Here is a 17,197-nt window from a genome sequence, read left to right as displayed (position 1 = left end):
TCTGAAATGTCTGGAATCTTCGATAGAATGATTTCTTTTACTATAAATGTTTCTTGTTTATGCAAATTAATATGCTGGTGTTTCCCACATGATTTGCCAATGGAAGGAGTTTTGGTTTTATTTACAAGGTAGTAAGGTATTTATAGATGATGAAGGTTATATGGCCTGTCCACATAATTGAGGCACATAATTGTTTTCTCTCCACAGATGTTGCCAGACCTGCTGAGTTTTTTCAGCAGTTTCTGATTTTGCACGTAAGTCAGATGCTTGACAATAGTCATCCAATCTTGGGTTCTTCTGTGCACTTCCTGCAGTGTTTCAGTTTGTGTTAGGTCTGTTGAGATGATGATAGTCTCACAAAAAACAATATATTGCATTTAAATGATGCCTTTAAGGTAATAAAACATTCCAAAATATGATACAGGGTGCTTTTAAGGACTGTCTTAACAACAATGATTTGCATTTACATAGTGGCCTTATCAGAGTGAAACATCTCAAAACTCTGCAGAGTAACATTATACAACAGTATGACTTTGAGGCAAGTAAGGCAAATTGGGTCACATGATCAGAAGTTTGGTCAAAGAAGTAGATTTCAAGGAGGAAGAAAAAGAAAACGAGGTAAAGAGATGGGTGATGTAGGGAGTGTGTCCCAGAGCTTGAGGCCTAGGTATCTAATATCACAACCATTAATTGTGGGATGCTTAAAATTGGAGATGCATTAGAGGCCAGAATTAGCAGAGTGCAGATAGTACAGAAAGCCACTGGTTACTCTGTTTACAGCAACAACTACCCACACCCCACCAAACCACCACCCCATCCCTGTTAAAAGTTGGGAGCATTATTTTGTTATTTTCCTTTTGTCAACTTTGAAACCTATAATAAATTTAGCTGACTAGCTTTGGCCCCCTCTCTATACATACAAATGTAAATAATTACTAACGAACAGGGCAAAAGACAAGCTAAAGATAATGGTTATGAAGGCTACCAGGACATTGGTGACTCGTGATGCAGATTGCTTTGTAAAAGCAAAAGTGTCTGTCTTTACAAAATGTAAACTAACCTCAAGCTGATGGTGAGCAAGGAAGCATAAGCCATTCAGACATTGTGAGTAATTTTCCCCATGTCCATTGACTAGAAGGAATCAAATGGATGATTGACATTGTGTAAATTACCAGCACTTAGAAATAGGCTGTATCAACAATTACTCTGAGTCAGAGTGCATTACTTCAATTCCTCCTGTTGGCGATTCTTTCACAAGTGGGTGCAGTTTCTCTTTGTCTACTCTGTCCAGAGCTATCATGCTTTTAAATAAAGTCATTTGGAAAATTGGTGGAGACAAATGAACTGAATGACCACTTCCTGCACTGTAACAATTCTGAGATTCTGTGAAATTAGTTTCCAGGTTTTCCCGTATTTATAATACTGATTACATTTCAAAAATAAAAATGATTTACGACATCCTGAAGGGTTCTTTATGAATATGGTTCCTTTTCATTTTATGGCCAGAATGTTATACTTGAGGTGATCTTATAATATTCTCCAGTTTGTTCATGACTCCTCCCACTTAATATTTTACTGTTTCGTCTATGTAGTTTAACATTCTGTTGGCTTTATTGAACTGTAGTTAGATCAATATCAATTTCATATTTGAAAAACAGATGTAAATATAAAGGCATATGTATGTCTGGGTTTAAACACACTCAATCCAAACCTTAATTTGAGGATTTGTACTGTCATAGTTACTGGCCTCCCCCTCACCAAACTCTGCCAGCTGCCTCCTTTGGGTCTGTGTGCAACTCTCTCTCCATGTCTGTTTCCACATTTACTGTCTCTAAGCAACAGTATTTTAGATTTCCAATTAAGTAAGTCGGAATACTTTTTTTATTGTCATTTACGCTGTTGCTTGACATCACTGCAGACACAAAACTGAGGCAATTAAATTGAATATCCTTACTCCAGTTTTACTGATTGGGTCAATGATAGTTATGCTCTGTGTATATCTATAAAACCATTGTATATGTGAGAAAATCCTTATCTCTTTCTTACCGTGTGGATTAATCTAACATAAACCATGTACAGTTCAAGGTCAGTACCAAAAGTGGGGAAAAACAAAATTATTTCTTCAAATGTCTTGATTACATTGAACACATACATTAATCCATATTCAACCATTACATTGTACTCAACAAGTGCTTATCGACTCTGTGCCTACCAGCACCTCAAGTTTGAAATTCTCAACATTGCTTTCAAGATCAATTATGTCCTTGTCCCGTCTAATTGCTGTATTAGCCTCCAAGAACTCTCTGCTTCTACAATTGTGGTAATTTACCCACCCTAATTTTTTTTCCTTCACCAATATATTGGTTGAGTCAACACTAAGCTCCATGATTATCTCCCTAAAGCTCATTGTCTCACTTACTCCCTCCTGCTCACTCTTCAAAGCCTAACTCTTTATTCAAGCTTAGTGCTACGTGATCTAAAATCTTCTTATATGACAAGGTGTTAAATCTTGTTTGATAACTCTTCTGTGAAGTATGTCGGGATACTTTACTATATTAAAGGAACTGTGTGAATCAAGTTGTTTTTAATCATGTAAAAATGATACATAAAATGTAATATTGAGCTCATTTCTTGTGGCTTCACCTTTCCCAAAGTCTCAAAACTGACAAGGCAAGATCTGACCGCTTAATTGCTCGCTACCTCCTAATTTTTTCAAACCACCTTTCTTCTGCACGGCTCACTGGAGAAATCTCTCCTTCAAGTCACTTACATATGAACACGAAACAAGAGTAGGCCACTCAGCCCTTTGAGCCTGCTCCATCATTCAATAAGATCGTGGCTAATCTGATTTTTTTTACTTCAAATGGGCATTCTTGCTTGTAATCTTTCACTACCTCTGTGATCAAGAATCTATTTACCTCCAAACAAGAAAAAAAAGAACTGAGGATACTGGAAATCAAAAACAAAAACAAAAATTGCCGGCAAAACTCAGCAGATCTGTTGCATCTGTGAAGAGTAAGTAGAGTTCATAATTCAGGTCCAGTGACCCTCCTTCAGATTCTAAAACATTAATGTAAACTCTTAAGTGCTCAGTCATGCTGGGGCTGTACTTCGAGGAACCACCTCGAGACTGGAGGTCCATGCTGAGGCCACACCAGGCAGAGAAACTGCCCATACCACCAGAAGACCACTGTTTCAGGTCAATAGACCGTCATGCCAGGCCACTGAGAGATCACCATGCCAGGCCAAGAGTCCACCATGCCAGGCTGGGAGGCTGTTATGCTGGTCCTGCACTGGGTCCGCAGGCCAGCAGTCCTGAGGCAGGGAGTCCCTGGCTGGGAGAAGAAAGAGAGAAAATTGTAAATGAGGTTGTAAATGTGTTAGAAATAGTTCAGAGAGGGCTCACTTGAATAATACCTGAGATTGTCTGTCTCTAACAGTCATTCCCCTCAAGTAATTCATAGTTGGTATGTAATTTGGAGATCTGTTGCCTCATAAGTGCGAGAAATAAAACTTCACTAATAAATTATACAGTTGACACCATATTCATTACCATTGCATCCACTACACTTTTCCCATAGAAAACCCCTGAACTCTAGCAGCTTTAATCTGGAGACTTCATATAAATTTGCAAGGAATTCATTATGTTAGCTTTCCTTTTCTCAGTAAATTGAGTATTCTTCTGTTCCCCCTTGCAGCCCCATTTCCCATTTGCAGTCCTTTTCCCCCAGTAGTCCTTCACCCTGCTTTGCAGTCTCTCACACCTATTACTGCTTAGTTCACTTTTCAACCCTTCAGTCACCATACTAGTCTCTTGTCCCCCTCTTTCATGCTTCCTTCTTTTTCTTGTGATTTTTGTAGCCACTTTTCATGCATCTTTCCAGAAATGTCCACTTTCTGTCCCACCGCACCCCCCACTTGCAGCTCCTTTCTGAACTTCGCAATCTCATTTTCCCACAGTCCCTAGCCTCCCTTCTTGGGCCCAGGTTTATCTTCCCAGCCTCCATTCGAGTCTTCCTAGCAGGCCTGGTTTCCTATTCCACTCCCACTTCTTTATGCCTTGCTAACTACTATTGTTCACCTCACTGTTCCAATCGTTAAGCTATCCCACATTTGCTGCTGACATAAACATGTCAAAGACAATCAATGGGAGAGAACCAGCCTGTGCCTGTCGGAATGGCTCCTCATTATCTTCTTCCATTCTAATTATGAGGGTGCACTTTCTCTGATTGGTCATCCCTTTTAGGGGCGGGGCAGGGGTGTTTCCATGGTGATTTGAGGATTTTGAATTCATTTCCACCTGCTGCCCACCTCCCACCAACATATTTTCTTTTCATGTTATTCCAGTCATATGGTTTGTTTCCAGCAGCACCTTATTTTTAATTTTTTTGTAATTGTCACTCTGCCTCATTTAATCAGATTATTGGTCATCCTTTAGCTTGCTATTTAGCAGTTGACACTTTACTGACACCGTCTGAAACTTTTGATCACCTGCAGATTTGACACTCCACTCGCACTATTCATTTGATTTTTTGACATCTTTGCCCTTGATCTCACTGCCTTTAAGTTCTGTGTCTGATGATACCTCTCTCACTAACACCTGAAGAAGGACTGAGATTCAGAAAGCTTATGTTTTCAAATAAACCTGCTGGACCATTAGCTGGTGTTGTGTGACTTCTGACTTTGACCACTTCAGTCTGACAGCGGCATCTCCACAACATGAAAATTTCATAGTCTTAGACATGAATCTAGTATACTCTGAGACACAAGGAAGATTTTCTTGCTTTAGGTGTAGTATTTTTACATCACACTATCCTTGGCAGTGTATATAGAATTGTAGTGAGACAACAAGCAACACTTGATTCCAGCCCACAACTGTAACTTTTAAAGCTTAATATGGGAGTTCACATGAGGATAATTCTTTGTATTGATGGCAACTTACCAAATTACATTTATGTATGAATTTTCTCAGAGTAATTTGAAGCTTGTGAAATTAAGAAGAACTTAATGCAATCTTGGAACTTTCTTAAGTGTAGCTTTTATATCGATAATTTTTTGTATATCGTTTATGCCTATTTTTACCCCTTATGGAACAGCACAGACGAAGCACTGGTGATGTGACAGACCTTTACATAACCAATTAATTTCCACTTATCTGCATGATGCTGACATTTGTTCTTGTTGGCCAACTTTAAGTCCCACTGCAAGGTTTGATTAGAGGTGGCATAACCCACAGCTATGGTACTGTACTTCCAGCTCCATCCTTTTCTGGGGTGTCCAACTGTCCCTCTGTTTCAGCTGGGAGCTTCATTCTAATGTTCATGTTAAAGTCCTATGGTACCTTAATATCAAAATGGAAGCGTGAGAATGTTGTGCCAGGAGGTAGGACGCTCAAGTTAAAGAAACTACTGTAGAAGGTGGAGATAACAAGGTGTGGAGCTGGATGAACACAGCAGGCCAAGCAACATCTTAGGAGCAGGAAAGATGATGTTTCAGGCCTAGACCCTTTGGGTCCAAAACATCAGCTTTCCTGCTTCTAAGATGCTGCTTGGCCTGCTGTGTTCATCCAGCTCCACACCTTGTTATCTCGGATTCTCCAGCATCTGCAGTTCCTACTATCCCTCTACTGCAGAAGGTAATTCTCATTGCTTTTTCTTTCACCTTAAATATGTGCTCCTTTTGGCTCCACAGAATGTTCTAGTCCACGCCATTGGTCCTATCTGCATGTCTGAGCATGTCTAATGGCTGCCCCAGCGTAATGTTCCTGGCTGGTTTCCATGTCGGAGCTGCCAGCATTCCTACCCCCTAAATGGGGTTGCTGCCTGTGATTCTTACAACACTGTTCACTGCTCTAATGTCAATGAGGTTTGACTCTCAAAGCAATGGGCCTAATGCTAATTATATTGATTGAGTAGATGTAATTACATTGTCTACGTCCTATGGGATTAGGCTGAGCCAATGTTCGGATCACATTTGACATGATGTACTATTGAAAATGTGATAAGAACGTAAGAACATGGATCAGGAGTAGGTAATTCAGCCTCTCTGGCCTGCTCCCCCATTCAATATGATCATATTTGATCTCAAATTGGCCTCAAATCCTCTTTCTTGTCCAGTCCCCATAAACTTTTAATCCATTGCTAATTAAAAACCTACTATCTCCTCCTTAAGTTTATTCATTGTCCTGGTATCCACAACTCTCTGGGATTGTGAATGCCACAGACTCACAACACTTTGAAAGAAATAATGCTTCCTCATCGCTGTTTTAAATCTGCTACCCTTTAGCCTAAAACTATGGCCTCTGTTCTAGATTGCCCCATAGGGGGAAACATCATCTGTACGTCTACTTTGTCAATTCCCTTTAGCATCTTATTCACCTGAATTAGATTTCCTGCCATTTTTCTAAACTCTAGGGGGTTGCAGGAGCATAACCCACTACACCCCCACCCTCCAGCCCGACCAGGGACAAAGATTCAGGAGGCAGGCGGGATTCAGGCAAGTGGCAGAATTTTATTCAAGCAACAACCAGTTAATGCAGGGAGATGGCCAAAGACCTTCCCCAATTCTGGCCTCGATGTCTTGGTTATATCCTCAACCTATGGCTCACATCAAAAGAGTGATCAATGGTGCACTGTTGATTTTTACAGTGAAATACAGCATTTTTATGCATTTTGTTGCAATAACCCCATATAGCGTAGTCATTGTGTCCTTCCCCTTTTATTCCAAACACTCAATCCTGTGAAACACTTACTCAATGATGGACATTCCTACGGCCAGCCCAGGTTACTATGATCTCATGGTGTTTAACACACATTGTAATCTCCAGGCCTTGGGATCTTTCTATGCATCCTATTTAGGAGCATTCCAAAGTTACTAGTAATACTCTTTCTGGTCTGTTCCAGACTTGCTTATCTCTAAGGGCTGATTGAATTCTGTTATTCATTATATTCCATGTGCTATCTCTATCAAATTCAGTTATTCCTCTTAAATTTTCATTAACCCAATTATATAGATAAAAAGTACAAAAGACAGTTGGTTTTAACCAACTACTATAAGATTCATTGAGTTAATTTCTGTGATAAAGTTAGTTTTAAATGTAAAGTTATACAGCTACTTCTACTGTTAGCCCTTTGTAACTAATAAGTTGCGAGCAATCTATTTTGTTCAGGGCATACCAGGCATCTTTTTAGAAATAGGAGAGTTTCCTGGGATTGATTAACTTTTACATCCATGTATAAATATTTTCCCCCAATACTTACATTATACTTTGATTATATGTGCATCTATAATTATATTAAAATCTATCTCGATTATCTATAACAAAGTTAGTTATAAAATATAAAGTTGTACAGTACTTCCACTGTTAGCGCTTTGCAATTAATGGGTTGTGAACAGTCTATCTTGCTCAAAGTGTAAGATAAGGCACTTCATTAGGCTAATTAACATTCACATCTGGGTTTAAATGACTGTTTTCTAATGTGTGTATTGTAGTTGATTAAATGTGTATCTATCCATTGTGTTGAAAACTACTTCTATGATGTCTGAAGAATCTTTAACTAGGGCCTATTTCTTAATATTGTGAATAACTTTAAAGAAACAACTAATTACTACAAAATAACTTTAGCTGTTGCCTTTACAGCTGCTTAAATGAGTTAGGCTGGCTGGTTCATGGCTGTGATTTATACCCCTGTTGTAACTGGTGCTGTTCATCTAATGGGACAACCTCCTTTCATTAATGAGGGTGGAATCAATCACTTGTCTAATCCTAGGCATCCTCTTATCACACTGTCTGGGATGGTGCTTGTACTGCCCCTCATTCACCTTGGAGTAGCACTGTTCAAAGGTACCATTATGTTTCACTTAAATGGTCTCTGGTCAACCATTTTTTGTCTTTCCAACATGAGCTGCCCTCACAGGGGTTTGGGCCTAATCCTCTCAATTGCTCCTCATAAAACAAGCCTTTCATTTCTGGAGTTAATCTTCTTCGAATTGCCTCCAGTGCAATTACACCCTTCCTCAAGTGATGGAACCAAAATTGTACACAGTACTTTAGATGAGGTGTCACCAACGGCTTGTATGGTTGCAGCAAAACTTTCCTACTTTTATACTGCAATCCTTTAGAAATGAATGCCAATGCCTTCCTTATTACCTACTGTACCTGCATACTAGCTTTCGTTGACTTGCTTACAAGGACACCCAGATCCATCTGCACTGAAGCATTTTGAAGTTTCTCTCCATTTTAGATGATGAGTTACCTTTGTAGCCCTCTGACCAAAATGGATAACCAAACACTCATCCATGTTAAACCTCAATAAATTTTGGTCCATTTATCTCACCTTTTTGGAATCCAGAACCAGGAGCCATTGTTTAAGGATAAGGGATAAACCTTTTAGGCCTTGGATGAGGAGAAATTTCTTCACCCAATGAGAGGTAACCCTATGGAATTCACTACCACAGAAAATGGGTGAGGCAAAACATTGTGTTTCCACGAAGAAAATGATAGAACTATTGTAAAACAAAGAACTTTGCTGGAAATCTGAAACAAAAGCAGAAATTGTTGGAGAAACCCAGAACACTTGGCAGCATTTGTGGATAGCAAGCAGAGTTAACATTTTGAGTCCCGTGACCCTTCTTCAGAACTTGGGGTCGATTCAGATTTTGTGGCTAAAAGGATCAAGGGATATGGGGGAGGGTGTTGAGCTATATGATTAGCCTTGATCATATTGAAATGGTGGAGGAGGCTTGAGGGATAATATTAAGAGATGACCTTGGTTCTAAATATCATAATGTGGAATCAGGTTGGATAGAGATTAAAAAATAACAAAGGTAATAAGTCAGCAGTTCTCAGGTCTCCTAACAACAATCTCACTACAGGACAGATAATATATTAAGAAATAATTGGATCTTGCATGGAAGATATGACAATGTTTATGGGTGATTTGAATATACATTTAGATTGGACAAGTAAGTTTGGCATGTTGGAAGATAAGTTCATGGAGTTTTTGGGATAATATCTTCTTGCATGTGCTTCAGAGCCAGTAGAGATTAGGTTATTCTAAACCCTGTAATGTGCAATGAGAGAGGATGAATTAATGACCTCATAGTATAGGAGTCTATAGGTCGCAGCATTATTAACAGGTTTGAATTTTGCATTCAGTTTGAGAGAGAAGCATGGGTCTAAGACTTTAAAATTAAATACAGGCCATTAGAAGAATATGAAGACTGAGTTGGCTAAATGGACTAGACAAAGGAGTAGGTCCATAAAGATGCAGAGACAGCTAGTACATAGCACTCAACAAAGATACATTTCAGCCAAAAAAACCTCACGAAATAAAATGCTACATTGGTGGCTAACTGAGAAAGTTACAGACAATATTAAACTGAAGGAAAAAGTATAGGATTCTGTGGGGATTACTGGTAAAGCCAGAATAACCGACAGTATTGAAAATCCTGCAAAGTATGACTAAAAGAAGGGAGAAATTAGAGTGTAACAGAAAACCAGCTAGAAATATAAAAACAGATTGAACAAAGGTTGTGTCTTTTTATTTTTCTGTTCTATAAATTGTGGATAAGATTATAAAAGAACTATTTTAAAACTATTGGGTTTGCAAGGTTTGAAAACAAGTAACCTGATACTCATTGCAAATATTGTTTGCACAGCTGTGATTGTGGAATCATAGAATCGCTACAGTGTGGAAACAGGCCATTCAGCCCAACAAATCCACACTGACTCTCAGAGCATCACACCCAGGCCCATCCTTCATAACCCACCTAATCTACACATCCCTGAACACTACAGATAATTTAGCATGGCCAATCCACCTAGTCTGCACATCTTTGGACTGTGGGAGGAAACTGCAGCACCCAGAGGAAACCCACGCAGACACAGGGAGAACATGCAAACTTCACACAGACAGTCGCCCGAGGGTGGGATCAAACCTGGGTCCCTGGTGCTGTGAGGCAGCAGGGCTAACCACTGAGCCACCAAAGATGGGCTTGAGCCAAAGGGTTGTGCACAAATAAAGCTTTGGTTAGTAACAAGTAGCAGACTGATTTGTGGATTAGAGATCAGTCACCAATGGCAACTTTCTCTTGCCTGCCACAGCAGTGATTGGTTCTCAGATAGCTGAACAGTTTGAGGTTGTGAACAAGAGAAGCTTGTGGACTTTCATCAGCCAGGAACCCTGTCTTTCTGTTCTCTGCAGTAAAAGTCACCTTAAGGCTGAAATAAATTACTTTTCCTTCAACAATTGCTGGAAGTAGTGACTTTTAGCTAGTAAACCAGATGACTTTGACCAGTGAACAAGCCACACTGCGCCACTTGATAAAAATGGAAGCATCCAGAGCAGGACAACCGAGATACAGCACAGAACTCATATGAATCATCTCGGCAACCCTTGTGAACAGGAACGACAGAGGTGCTTTCCCAGTTTTTCTGTCTGCCCAGTTTTCTACTTCCAGTTGGTTTCAGTATGATTTAACAGTCCCTAATCTGCTTAGAGGGAATGTGAAAATGCAAAAACTAAAACAGAAGTTGCTGGAAAAGCTCAGCAGGTCTGACAGCATTTGTGAAGAGAAATCAGAGTTAATGTTTTAGGTCCAGTGACCCTTCTTCAGAACCATTCTGTGAGGAAGGGTCACTATAATCTAAATGTTAACTCTCGAGTTCTCAGATGCTGCCAAAACCTGCTGAGCTTTTCCAACAACAACTTTCATTTTTGTTTCTTATTTACAGTATCCACAGTTCTTTTGGTTTGCAAAAATGCAATTTCTGTTCAAATTTAATAAGAATGCTAAATCAAATGGAATTTTGTGTTAATTGTTATTACTTTGCTGGGAGATTGAATGAAGATTATAGATAAGTCCTCTTTTAAAAATTCGAAGCTTCATGTTGAGTCAAATTGCAATTATTTTCCATTGACTTAAGAAAACCTTAAAGTGCAAAATCTTGCTTAAAACTTTTGCAGCAGACACAGCTTGGTGCAACAGTGGTTAGCACTGCTGCCTCCCAGTACCATGGACCTGCGTTCGATTCCAGCTTTGGGTGACGACAGTCTGTGAAGAGTTTGTACATTCTCCTCATATCTGTGTGTGTTCTTTCTGGAAGCTCTGGTCTCTTCCCACAGCCCAAAGACTGGATTAGGTAGATTGTCTATGTTAAATTGCTCTTAATGTCAAGGGTGAGATATGCAAGGATAGGGTAAGGGGTGGGTATGGGTGGGATGCTCTGTGGAGGACTCGGTAGTCATAATGGCCTGTTTCCATACTGTAGGGATTGAATGATTAATACTATTTGCTGATTCTCATTAAAGCTTTCCATAGCTGCAGCTCTTTATCAAACATTTGTTGTTGCAAATTGAGGCAAAATACAAGTGAAATTGATCACATCCAATCCATATCCAGAAGGAAATATTATCATGTTAATAATATCGACAAAACAGTGAGAAAAATATGGCAACACTGTTGGCGAATATGAGAAGTGGAAATCGGGGGAAGCAAACAAAAAGCACAAAGTAAAAAGTGCAAATATAACAATGATGGGCATTGGACAAGAGAAAGAATATAAATGGGAACAATCAAAGAGAGAAATTGAGTAGAAGAGTAAGAAAAACAAGCCAAGAATGATCATGTTTAAGAGAAAAGATGGAACAGAGACAAACTGTTCATTTTATTTTTCTAAGCAATCTAATGCAAGTCACAGTGTGTTTGACTAATCACAAAATGTCACAAAGAAACCGAAGCGATCTATTACATCTGACTTGCAGTTTAATTAATTGATTTTGTATTTCCCAGCTCTGATGATATTTATAAGGTCCTGAAATTAACCCGTCAATTGTAAACAGCTTAATGCCTCTACTAATGATTAGAGGAAACAGAAAAACCCATTAATACATTTTGGATGGAGAGTTTTATCTTAATTTCCAATTATATCAGACTCATGGAGGTTTGTGACGTTATATAACAGCATTCAACCTGCTGTGAATGTATCAACTGGAAAGAGCTACAGCAAGTATAATTCAATGTCGTAAGAATTTCTACATCCACCACCCTTTCTGGCAGTGAGTTTCAAACTTCCATCACTTACTTGCTGAAACATTTTCTCCTCGCTTTCTCTCTCTGCTATCGGCTAGAAGTCTATTCCCTTTGGCTATTGACCCAGGGAAAAGCTCAGAGTTTAGAAGTTATGAATTTGTTCATAATGATGTATTAATCTTTTCTTTCAATGTTTTTTTGACAGGTGTTATAGGTGATGGTCTTTTTGATCAAAGCAGGAATCACGTACTTGCCACCAGTGGGACTGGACAGGTTTCTGACAATCCTTATTCAGGCAACATTAGAAACAGTTCAAGAATGCCAAAACGAATAGATTTGGGCACACCATCTCCTTTTGCAGTAACAAGCATTTCAACTGCCCGTGGCCTGAATGGTGAAGACAAGTTGACTGATTTGACCAAAGAACAGTTGAACACAACAGTGTTGCAGGAGGACAGTTTGCAGTCAACACAAAGCACGTCCTCCGGTTTGGATCGCAGCAGTGCAGGATCGTTCCTGCATGTGGAAGACCCAAACTCTGTCACTCAGAGGACAGATGGAATATTTCCTTCCAATGAGCCACCTACGAATGTCTCACCATTCAAGACTTCTTTTCCCAGTCTCAGCTCCACTAGTATTGCGACAAATAATGACACAACACATGAAGCCGTGCATTTTGACACCAGTTTTGGTAAGAATTCATTTAGCTCGTACTCAATTACCTGAATTTAGCAGTCAGTGATCGATGAATAAGGCTAGCCATTCATTATGATTACTTCCCCTTACAGAATTCAATGGGATTTTGCACTGTAAGTTGTGATAATTAGAAATCCAAAATTTCATAATGCTCTCTGTGGAGCATTATGTTCCAGGGCAAATAAGTCAAGAAGGTGGTGGCGGCACAGTGGCTCAGTGGTTAGCACTGCTGCCTCACATTGCCACAGACCCAGGTTCAATTCCACCCTTGTGCGACTGTTTGTTTGCACATTCTCCTCGTGTCTGCATGTGTTTCCTCTGGGTGCTCCAGTTTCCTCCCACAGTCCAAAGATGTGCAGGCTAGATGGACTGGCCATGCTAAATTGCCCATAGTGCTCAGGGGTGTGTAGTTTAGGTTGGTTATAGGGGGATGGGTCTGGGTGGGATGCTCAAAGAGATGGTGTAGTCTTGTTGGGCTGAAGGGCCTGTTTCCACATTGTAGGGATTTATGATTCATAGATGCTCATTAGATTGAAGAATCCTCACCAAGACACACAGAGCAACAAGTTAATCCCAGTGACAGTGCAAACCCTCAGGCACCCTGTTATGTATTATTCCTGATATTCTATCTCATTTCAGTCAATGAAATTAGACACTAGGTACTGTAGAGCCTTTGGCCACTTTAATACCACCAAATATAAATTTCTAGCCTGTAGAGTCTATACCAGGAAGTGTAGGTCTGAAATTTTAATTCAACCCAATGTTATTTACAAAAATGAATGAAGGAGAGAATAAAAGATGAGAAGCAAGAGAAAAAAGAAAAAAAAAAGTTGTATTCACATTTTTAATCTCTCTGGCAAAAATTAAAATCTGAAGAATTGAGATGCAACACTTGTAATGGTTGGTTTTCAATGCACGAGCAGTTGCTTGACATTAATTTGAGCATACTCTAGTAAAAGAAGACTTTTATTTAAATGGATGAGCCCTAAGTATTCCTTGTGGGCCAGTGGCTATACATCGTATAAGTACCTTTATTTCAGTGGTGTACTATTGTCGTGGGTTTTCTGAAGTTGCTGGACAACTGAGACTGAATGTTTCTAATTTGCACATTAAATTGTGAGTGTTTGCCCCCTGGAAGTTGCTATTATATTTTACTGCTTAATCAAAAACTCCATGTAGACTCCATTCCACTTTCACTGAAAAACTTCGACTGTTGTATTATTATATATTAATTAAACAATTAGGTTATTTTTAGCATGTTAATATCAGTATTCATCGTACCAGTATGCATAAGAAAAGGACGGCAGAGACCTGAGACCATGAACGTCTACAACCTGGCGGCTATTGGTAAATAATAAAATGTGAGGCTGGATGAACACAGCAGGCCAAGCAGCATCTCAGGAGCACAAAAGCTGACGTTTCGGGCCCCATCTGCAGTTCCCATTATCTCTGAGGCTATTGGTAAATGTTCATATAATATTAACATTTGGAATTTTAAAGTATGGAATGAGAAAGTTCAGAGCTTGGCTTATTATACAGCATATGCTGAACCCCAAATTTTACTTCAACCATCCAGGCTCCTGAGGAGAGATGTGTGCTTTCTCACAAAAATGGAAATAAAGTGAAACTGGAAAATGTTTCCATTTTGACATCCTACTATAGTCATGCCAGAGTAATCAGCTATCTATTACATGGTAATCCATCTTACCATGATAATTTTGTCATCATTGAGTTGTACGGAGCTTTTTCATTATTATACATTTTTGTATTGTTATAACCTTCAACTGTATTCAGAAGCAAATAGTTACACAGCTGTTTCTGAACGATTTCATCCCAGCATTTACTGTTTTTACTGGGAAACATTTTTGCATGCCCACATTTATAGATTCCCTGATATCTTATTCATGCTTTTCATCACCTATTCTAATAATTTGAAGTTAATCAGATCACATCCGCAATGCATATCTCAACATTTTAAATGCAGACATTATATCTACTCATTCTTCTTATCCCCAATCCAAAGATTACAGTTTCTCATGAAGATTCTTTGAGCGCAGTTAACTTGTTAAAAATAATAAGATTGAAATTACTCCATGAAGGCTGGTATCCCATCACCAAGTCCTCCTTTAGTTACTCATGCACATACATGAATGACACTCACCCAGCTAGCACAGAGCTGGCTCCTAGGGTGAACCGAACGCCTGACATGCCTGTTTATAATCTGTCAACTGGGATTACCTGATTGGACCTGGTTAACAGCCCCAATCAGTGTGCTCATACTCAATGAGGTCTGCCTGGCTGGCCTCGTTCTAATCACTACATCCCTCTCCCTCTAAGTCTTGGGATGTTGGCCTGTTCTTTTTTCCTGTAGCTTCTGTTGGGGCATTTTTGCACCAGGTCTGGTTCCTCCCTGTCACAGGCTGATGGCATTCCAAAAGGCAGTCTCATATGTTGGTACAAATCCTTATTGACATTAATTGCAGCATACTTCTAGAAATCCTCATCTAATTGCAATTACGGGTACACACGGCTCATGTCCATCTTCATGAAGGACAGCACATTCCCCCCCCTCCCCCCCTGCTCCCCCCCCATCCCATGCCCATTTTGCAAATGAGTCCTTTATACGAGGGATTGCTGCTGTAAGTCCCAAGATTTTGAAGATCATCTTTTCTGGGAGGTGAAAGTCTTTATGAATTGTTCTGCTCTCCAATTCCATCTTCAGCTGCCCTTACGACTCCTCACAGTCTGTACGATCTTTTGTGCTTAACATTTTGCTAGATTTCCTTGTAGGGTCTTCACTGAGGCATCAAAAGGTCATAGATCAGAAATGTAAAACAGGAGGACTAAAAAAAAGTCCTTCTATCTCATTCAGGGATGACTGTACCAACTATCACTCTAACAAATTCTGGCACAGTATGATGGAGGAAGAAAACATAAGTAATATGTTTCCATCCGCTTTTTTTGCTAATTTACAATACTTGGGCAATGCTGATAACCTGAATGTAATAAAGACAAAGTCCGCCCTCATTTAATGCTGAGATAAAAAACAATTAAAAATTTTTAAAGACAAAGGGAGCATAGGAGGGAAACTGTTTCAGGCTTTTAGGAATTTGCTAAATGTAGTTTTATTTTAATCAACACTTTCAGACATATGACACATTGCCATGGTGGAGGAGTCCAAACTGGATCTCCTTCACTATAGCCCATTAAATTATTGCTAAAAGTGGATAGCTGTAGATATTTTCAGGGATGTTATTACACATCTCTGGAATAGCTGCGACTTGACCCCAGGCCTTCCAGTCATAGACACAGACTCTATCATCTCACCACAAGAGTCCAATGGGATAGTTACACATGAAGATGGAGATTAGCTAAATTTGTCTTAAGTCAAAAAGTCAATGCAGAATGAAGCAGATGAATTGGCTATTCAGTCTAATGTCAATAGAGGATGGGAAAGGGAGAAGAAAGAGAAAAGTTGGAAGGGATGTTATCTGTATTCCTCTAAAGATTTCACTGGTGTTATGGATAATCAATGCATGACTGCATTTGGGAAAAAGCAATGAAATTATGCCTGTATAACTCAGGAAAGGAACTTTCTTTATTTCTGAACACTGAAATGGAGCCACTCCGTACAGTGTACGTAGGCTAGTTCCAGCCTGGAACAGGTCTGCCTTTCAGCTTTTATACCCAGAAGTGCTATCACTCACAACTGAGCAACTTCTCCCACAACCAAAATCACCATGACTTTGTTTTGTTTTTGTAACCTACAAATCATCACCAGTAATCCTCTATGTAAGCAATTAAATGTTTACTTGCAAAGCCTCTTGTGGGCAATGTAAGCCATCAAAAGTGCAGGACAAGTAGAGAGGGAGGAAAGGGACTAAATTAAATTAGAGTTGGGGGTGGGGGACAATAAAGCACCTCATGGTGCCAACCCTGGGTTTGCTTTATGAAGGGATCAGGTGGTGAATTCTAGCTGGGTTGGCCATTGCCTGTTACCAAAAGAATGCATACTGGACGAACTCCACAGGGACAGTAACTAGTGATTCCCATAGGCCTTGCAGTGTCTATGTCCCTCCCCTTCTGCGTCTGTTGGTTCCTCCTTGCTCCTGTGATGATGGAGTCTTTTATGTCACAATGCCCATGACCTATTCCTGTTATATTCCAGCTCTGGTCTGGCCAGGGGCACTTATTAAGTAGGTGAATGTCTCTTCCAGGAAGATTGGCGAAGGCTTACTGCAGGAGGCTCATCCTCAGTGAGCAGTCCATCAAAATAATCACCTCTGTGGAGGGTTCATGCCCGAACTGGTTGAGGTGTTTTTTTTTGTGTGATTTTCCCCAGTTTTGACCATCTGCAATACTGTTCCTATTTTCGTGTTATGGATAACTCCTGGGATCATTGGACAGCCATCACCAAAGTAACTTAGAGATAGTAGGAACTGCTGATGCTGGAGTCTGAGATAACATG

At 39.7% G+C, this 17,197-nt stretch overlaps 1 protein-coding gene across 5 annotated transcripts in view; it reads left to right on the top strand.

Moving 5' to 3' along the window:
- The window catches only part of corin (corin, serine peptidase), a 212,727-nt gene that overhangs the window by 12,951 nt on the left and 182,579 nt on the right, over positions 1 to 17,197 (top strand). For all 5 annotated transcript variants that reach the window (XM_048544649.2, XM_048544631.2, XM_048544678.2 and 2 more), the window contains one exon: positions 12,239 to 12,724. In XM_048544649.2, coding sequence (XP_048400606.1) covers positions 12,239 to 12,724 — 486 coding nt within the window. The remainder of the gene's footprint in view (positions 1 to 12,238; positions 12,725 to 17,197) is intronic.

The sequence above is a fragment of the Stegostoma tigrinum genome, chromosome 1 (assembly GCF_030684315.1).
Source record: "Stegostoma tigrinum isolate sSteTig4 chromosome 1, sSteTig4.hap1, whole genome shotgun sequence".
Taxonomy (NCBI): domain Eukaryota; kingdom Metazoa; phylum Chordata; class Chondrichthyes; order Orectolobiformes; family Stegostomatidae; genus Stegostoma; species Stegostoma tigrinum.
Note: the sequence above shows the minus strand (reverse complement) of the source record. Positions and strands in the feature narration are given on the sequence as shown.